The sequence below is a fragment of the Oratosquilla oratoria genome, chromosome 30, assembly GCF_046742065.1.
Source record: "Oratosquilla oratoria isolate Oo_2021 chromosome 30, ASM4674206v1, whole genome shotgun sequence".
NCBI lineage: Eukaryota > Metazoa > Arthropoda > Malacostraca > Stomatopoda > Squillidae > Oratosquilla > Oratosquilla oratoria.
The window spans coordinates 46,680,492-46,688,488 of record NC_134806.1 but is presented as its reverse complement, the minus strand read 5'-3'; the positions used below and the strand labels follow the sequence as shown (position 1 = coordinate 46,688,488).

The following is a 7,997-nucleotide window of genomic DNA, read 5'->3' as shown; positions in this document are numbered from 1 at the left end:
TTCAGGATGCGTGCGACGCCACCTCTCCTGCCTGCTGCCTGGGGAACATCGTCCTGTACACCTGTGGGGAGAAACACTCACTGCTGGTAGTACCCGCTACCCTTAGGTGAGCAGTCCTCACGAACCTTTAAGCGAGACACCAGGGGAGAGAATCGATGTTGTGCAGAGCGAGACAGTCTTTCTACTGGCCGGGGATTGACGTGGAAGTGGAGCAGAAGAGGCATCAGTGTGTGGTATGTTATACGCACGTCCCCTCCAGTCCCGCGGAGACCCTGCTCAAGCCGGCCCACCTTCCCACCACTCCCCGTACCAAAACTCTAGGGCCACTACAATACCTCTTACAACATGGTCCTAACCCCATCATCACCACCGAACCAAGTCATTCCCCATCCCCCGAAAAAATCTCCCCTCCAAACCAATACTCCCCTCCTGCCCCTAACTCCCCAAACTCACACAGATCACGCGTACGCGACGGCGAACCCCTATCCTTCTCCTATCCCACAACCACGCCCTTCTACAACTGTTCCCGGCACTCCACCCCACGCCCCCGCTCTACCATGCAATGCAACAATTCTCACCCAACCTTATGTCTCCACAGCTCCATACTCAACCGACCTCCCATCGCCAGGCCTCCGACCTCGACAACACCACCCTGCACTCGAGCCCCCCTCCATCAAGGCCCTCCTCGCCAGACATGCCCCCTGACGGCATGACCACTCGTTCGGGGCGATTGATCCGAAGGCCAGACCGGTTCAAATACGTCGCGCGCGTCGCTCCCTATCCTCCTCGACACCCGCTTTCGAAGAGCGGGGGGAGTGGTGTAGTGACGTGATGCATCCTACGACCCGTCACACACTAATCAAAGAAATCTTTGGAGCTAGCCTTTCCAAGTTCCCGTAGTTGGCAATCGTAATTCGCAAGGGTGTCTCTGCCAGCCAGCGGTCAGCCAATCAGGAACTTGGAAAGCTCCTCACGTTCCCGCCAGCCTCCTTTAAAAGGTCGGCGTTTCGCCGAGATGGGCAGAACAGTACCGACCAGCGCACAAACAACATCTCCTCGTCCAGTCTTCTAGCCGTCCCATCGAGCCTCGCCGTCATCATCTGCTACCGCCTCGCTGACGTTAGGCTCCACGTCCAGCTACAACCATAAGCTCCACTAAGCTGTGGCCTTAGTCCGAGCTTCACCTATATTTCTCATGTGACACTTCTAGTGTCGCGCCTTGAGGCTAATTACCAAAAGAAAGTGATTAGATATTATGTGTTGATTTTCATTTGTCCTGCCGTTGTTCCGAACTAAAACTACTACAGGACACTTAAATTTATCTATCTCCCCTATACTGTCTGGATTTCAGAATTGGTAATAGTATTCGGGTTTAATTAGTACTTGGGTTTTCCCACAGTGTAATCGTGCAATCTTCGTCTATTGATGTAAATGTTCTGAGGATCCAAAATAAACATCTGGCGCTGTCAACAAAGTTGTCAATGTGTGTGGTAAACTTGCCATCTCGATTCAACATTACTCCCAGATCTCTAACATTCGCCTTGTTCATGATCTCTCCGTGAGCTGACTATGGTGTAGGGTTGGATGTTATTTGCGAGGCTTTTGCCATAGCTCATCGGTTCGAATTTGGTTTCGTTGAACTTGATGTTGTCGACGGCCCAGATGTACACGTTTTCAAGGTCATTCTGTAGGAGGTATCTTTGATCCCCATTATTTCTTTGGTGGCCCTGGTGTCTAATTAAATATGCCAACCCCATCTCTGTGTTCTGTAAAACATTATCTTACTTGCATGACCGTTACTTCCCGTAGGTTCAAACAAAACCTCGGGTTTGAAAATGGTAGGTCGTCAGCTGAGATAGAGTTCGAGAGTAAAATTATTCAAAGTGCAGCGTAAACGAAGACGAAAATACTAGTAATGATAATATTGTTTGTACAGTATTTGCCACTGTATTATTTCTAATGATAATTTGTTTAATGACGTGATTGTCCTGTTTACTAACATTGAACTGCAGAATCGCTCGACAGCTTGTGCATACATATCGTCTTCCCGACAGACGACAATCCGACACATCAGTGACCACCTCATCCAACCAACCAACATGTCAAGTTCTTAATGTCAACATTGACCAGCAGACCACTGGTGAGACGCTCCTCACACCTCTTGCAGATTCTATTCTCTGTAAGATATTCGATAAGGCTGCGCATCGAGAAAAGGGTGGAAAGCATGAAGTACTTACACAAATTAGGATGAAAGCAGGTAACGATCATTCAATAAGTCGACCATCAAAGTTAAATATTCGTCTTTGAATGTACAAGTGACAAGTCAGTGGTTTGGAATGTGGACTAAGGTAATGTGAATCATATAGACGATTCTATTGATATATAATTGTTTCAAGAATTGTGAATTAGTTTTATTGTTTTTCATCATCAGAACTATAGTGGCAGGTGGGCGTTGAGTTGAGGTTGAGAGCTATTCCTTAAATCATTGAACAAAATTATGGTGAGACATTTAAACTTATTTATTGGTAGCGAGGATGGCACAATTTGTTAGAATTAATAGTAATTATATAAAATGGATAGAATATTATCTTTATTTTTTATACCGAAAGGAAATAAGAATTTCATACAATCACAATCCAATGGGCATGTTACGTATGTTTGGGAACAACATTCTCTTTTTACATTAATTACCTCTTGACTTATGAAGTGGAATTGTTTAGTTGCTGTTGATAAACAGTATTTAGGCCAGCAGTAAGTACAGCTAATGTATGAAAATTGGGTTGTATTTAGATACAATTGAAATCGTAGAAGTCCTTTTACTGCCTCATTAAAATTTTGAGAGGTTCCTTACCTCATTATCAGGCAATAATTACCCTTACAGTGTTGAGTCTGTTTGAGGTAATGGTTGGTCGTGGTCGTCGTTTTTCCAGTTAATACAAGAATGGGATCATCTGGCAGCTGCCTGAATAAACATAAGAGATGCCAGTGCCATAAATGAAATATGTAAATCTCACATAAATTGAAATTAGGAATGTGAAAAGAATTAGACAAATTAGATACAAAAGCCTTTTAGAGAAGGATACTTGGTATTTTCTTTTATATGAGGACCACAATGGAAATAAGCTTACATGCTTTTTTGTGTTATCCTTGGCATTTGTAATTGTTATGTCGACCTGTGTTCTTTTCCTTATCTGCACTTAATGATATTGATTCAATGCCAAATAAAGTACAGTACTGTACTTACACAATATAACAATAGAGAATTAGATTTCATTGTGTGAATTATAATACATCAATATATGTTTTTCTTAGTGGAAATCAATAACAAAAAATCTTGCTAAAAGTAAATACATTAATGAACAGAGTTGTGATGATAGGTTTGAGACATCATGTTGTCATTTGTCCAGTTCTGTCAATGTCAGTTTGACACTGGCATTGATGATGTGTACCGGGTGTTCTCCCATTCCAGGTGATGTCACCATACTACATATATTTAAAACAGTGCTATGGTAGTAAGCTTTGTGCTATTTTTCAAACTATGAACACCCTGCAGTCTGATTGGATACCAAAACTGGCCTCGCCATACCTGACAACAATGACCCTGATGACCGAATTACAGGTACCATGTTACTAAATGCAGGTTAGGTTAGATTAGACAAATTTATCATACTATAATTTCTTCAACCTTTGCATCTATCAAAAGGAAGATGGCGTCTCAAGCAGTTTCTGCGGCTGCATTCATTAATGTATCGCTTTTAGCAACTTTTTTTGTTACTGATTTCCGCCAAGAAAAATATACATTACATTGATATATTATGATTTAAAGAATTAATATTTTATTTTCTGTTGTCGTATTGAATAGGTGTGCACTTCTAAACATTTACCCATAGATCTTTGCAAGAGTGTGGGAAATGAATACCAAGATTAAAGATTGGAAATGAATATAGACTTTAACAAGTAAATTAAGATGGGGTTTAACCCCATGCTTTTTAGAAGGGCCTCCCTCAGCTTGGTAAAATTGTGTGGAAATGGCTACAATAATTCTGTATAGACTTGATATAGATCTGATCTAGGGGGTTGTATCCTTTGAGTATGAGAGAGGGAGCCCTGTCTCTTCCCTCACCTGTGGCAAACTGAACATACTATCCTAATCGAGTTGAGACTGTGCTTAAAACCACCACCTCCTCCCCACCCATGTTTGGATCATGGTAATCAGCCATGCCTATCCTAATGTGGCCACCCTAACCTTGTACAACTCTTGATGAACCTAGCCTACCAACCTAATCTAGGGAATATTGCAAGCTCCCTTTCCCCCATTTTCTGGCATTGGTAGAAGCAAGTACCCCTTCCAGATGATGATGCCTTTGTAGGTGTCATGAGGCACAAGGGGATATACGAGGAAGCCAGTCTTGGCATCTTGATTATATCTATTTTGTAGTTGTAGATGAGTGACCCCCGTAGTCTGTGAACTGGCTTGATCATATTTTGTGTGGTTGTTAATATTCAGAGTGAAAGAGAATGAGTAGTACAGCTGTAGCTTTATATTTTATAACACAAGTATTGTGTTTTGTATCGTCAAATCATTGTACGTCAGGCACCTGATGCTGCCCACGAGAATTTGATTAGTATTGAAAAGGTTAATTTTGTGCCTTTTCCCTCCTTCTGAAGTTAAGGTTTCCTGAGGGTTGCCTTATTTTTATTTTATATAATCTATTTATATTATTTTTAAAATGTTTTAAGATGTGTTGTCAGTTGATAGTGTTCTAAATGAACACTTTATATAGAACCATATAATGGAATATTATGGTCACTGGACAACTGGCTGGAGTAATCAGGGATGACCTATCTAATGTACAGGTTTATATTTCTTTATTCATAATTGTTCCATATCTTACATCCATACAATGGCATAGGAACTTGGTTGGGGTGGGGAGGAAGTGAAGATGAAAGTTATGTGTATTGAAATGTTAAACAAGAGGTGTTAGAGTGGTGGTCCAGTTCTAGGAGCACTACACCTCTGGAAATGGCTAACATACCAAATACCATGGGACTTGTTTTATCCTAGCTGATGCCAGATTATTTTGTTCACCTGTAGTTGTTCCCCATTGGTAGCATGTTGAGGGGTTAGAGATGACCAGTCTTGAGGGTCCTTGCTGTAACTCAGACTTCCTCCACCATTATATGGTTTCTCATAACAAACATCTCCACACCACCAATTTAATCTTTCCAGTCTCATCTCCAGATAGTGTATCTATTATTCCCAACTGTAGAACAGCATTCCCTGGAAGCTTGGCCTCTACTAAGCACAAATTATCTGGCTCAGTTACTCATCTAATGTAAGAAGTGAGGGTTAATCAGTTTAGGTGTCAGGGCCTGCTGTGGGGATGATGTGTCTTGTTGCTTTGCATCAGATCTGAGCAGTGGGCATGGGACAGAGATGACACAGTATTCACAATGTGGCTCTGTTTCTATGTTCCTTGCAAACAGGAGGAGGAGGAGAAGGAAAGCAGTTGCCAGTAAGGGGAAGAAACTTGCACAATGTTCACATTAACTTCTTCAATACGAGTCAAATTCTCACGTGCAGCATTGGATGCCTAATGTATAATGCATTAAACTACTTGCATTATAGAATATGAAGTCGCTGCTGTATTGTTCTCTTTCACTGAGTAATAGTAAATACAGAAAATGTGATCAAACCAGTTCACAGAATTCAGGGGTAACTCAGCTACAACTACAAAATTAATATAATAAAAATGCCAATGCAGGCATTTTCGTATACCCACTCACTCCTCATGACACCTACGTAGACGCCATTGTATCGAAGAGGTTAAGCCAGGGCAGCTTGGTGGACCTGACTCCCATTTTCATTTGAGAGTACCTCCCTGTCCCCATTGGTCTCAAACTTCACTATTGGTTATTGCACTGTTCATGCTGGTTTGCTAAACATTTTCCAGGTTTATAGACTCAATTTTGTGACACTGCTTTTCTCAGAGTATCATTCTAATTTGCATCTTTTTTTGCATAATGGGGTCAAAGTGCAAAGCACAAGGCACTATATGATCAAAGTAAGAAGAAGGCACTGATTCAACATACAGGCAAAATTCTCCACAGCACACCCTTATTGGTACCAAGTGCTGTTTTGATTGATGCCAAAAGATTTAGTTGAGCTGAGAGGATTCTGCATTAGTGAGGGATGCAAGAGAATCAAGAGTACATGGCAAATAACTGGGGTGTTTGAAGAAGGACATTAAGGAATATCCATTCCTGCATGAACATTATTTGTGGAATGAATTAGGAATGCACTTAGACAATTCAGTACAAGCCAAATTCTTGTACATAGCATTGGCTGCCAAATATACAGTGCAACACACTACTTGCATTATAAAATATAGTCACTGCTGTATTACTCATTCTCTTTTACTCTGAGTAATAATAAACATCCTGTCTGGGGTATTGGCTCCATGTTATTGTGAGTAGTATTTTGTTTGATTGTAATTTAGTTGTTTGTTCTTGCCTCTTCATTGCGGACATTTGGTCCACTTCTATTTATATCTCAGTCCTATGGTCTGTTGTTTTTACGGTAGTGTCACCTATGGTTACTTTTGCTTCGCTTGTTTTATGTTCACAGCCATGTAACTTTTATTTGAATTCTATTTTTTTCTAATTGGTACCAATGTTTAATTTCTTTTGTAATGTATTTATTTTTTATTAATGTAATGAGGTATGCTTTGTACAATTGAATGAGAGGGTGAACCTTTCCCAGGTTTACCATTTCGGTGATTTATAAGGCGTTCACATTCTTGTAACCGTTATACCCCCTGAAGACGATTCCTGGATGGTAATCGAAATGTCGGGCAAATAAACCCTTCAATTGAATCTGGTGTTTACAGTTTTCCAATATGGATACCAGATTCCAAATCTTCTCTTACATATACATATATATATATAATGTATTTATCCATGGCGAGAACGTGCATGTGGATGCAATGCTTTCTGAATGCAGTGTGGGGGCGTGGTGAGAGAAGGGATGGAGGGGCAACGTCACTCTCTCCCGCTCATATGCCATGTCCACGACTCGAGGAAACGAAACCTTTGTATAGAAAACATTGCTTTGATTTTTACCTCAGTGGTGGTGTGTGACAAAAAATTACAACCACTCCTCGTTTAACGACGACAATTGGGACCAGCGTGGCTGTCGTTAACCAAATTGGTCGTTAAGCGAAAGTGTATACTGTACATATACGTACATGTACTGTATGTACAATGTCCAGCAATACATGTATCTTTATTTTCGTGTATTTTCCCTCTTTTATACAGTACATTAAAGGTGGTTAGGTTCCTGAAATTACCGTGTATGACCAAATCTGCGTATGCTGACATTCCATATTAAATACCGGGGTATTTTTTTTGTTTTGACCATGGGTGCAATGTAGCAATAGAAAATTAATTATTAATTTTGTAAATTAAAATGTATCAATGTAATATGCAATTTTGTGGGCGGAAATGAAAATAAAAAATACCTTGCTACAAGCAAATATGCTAATGAACGAAGTCGGTAGCATCGGATCAGGACGCCATCTTGTCAACTGTCAATTGACGGCCTAGGTACTTCCGATAGTACCTCGCCAGGTACATTTTCTTGAAGGAATGTTATGGAGCGGAGATACATGCATTCCTTCAAGCTGCAAGAATTTTGTATACCCTGCAAGCTGAGAGAGTGGTTGAAAAGCCCGCCAACGTCTCTCCCGACGACGACAACGAGGACGAGCCAGATGACATTTAATTTGCAGGTAATGATTTATTAAACACAGGTTAGATTAGTTTAGGTTAGACGAATTTATCATCCTTTCATTTCTTCGACGTCGGCATCTATCATAACAAACATGGCGTACCATTCGTCCGACACGACTTCGTTACTTACGAAATCTGTTTTAGCACCTTTTTTCCGCTCACAAAATTGCATATTACGTTGATACATTATAATTTACAAAATTAAT

General features: G+C 40.7%; 1 protein-coding gene across 6 annotated transcripts in view; it reads left to right on the top strand.

Moving 5' to 3' along the window:
• The first annotated feature begins 2,039 nt into the window (after nucleotides 1-2,039).
• The window catches only part of LOC143041149 (uncharacterized), a 75,550-nt gene continuing 69,592 nt past the window's right edge, over nucleotides 2,040-7,997 (top strand). For 4 of the 6 annotated variants that reach the window (XM_076212953.1, XM_076212954.1, XM_076212948.1 and 1 more), the window contains exon 1: nucleotides 2,050-2,257. In XM_076212953.1, coding sequence (XP_076069068.1) covers nucleotides 2,248-2,257 — 10 coding nt within the window. In that variant the 5' untranslated portion in view covers nucleotides 2,050-2,247. Of the gene's footprint in view, nucleotides 2,258-2,323; nucleotides 2,349-7,997 lie in introns of those variants that run through there. The other 2 variants (XM_076212951.1, XM_076212950.1) reach the window with 2 other exon arrangements.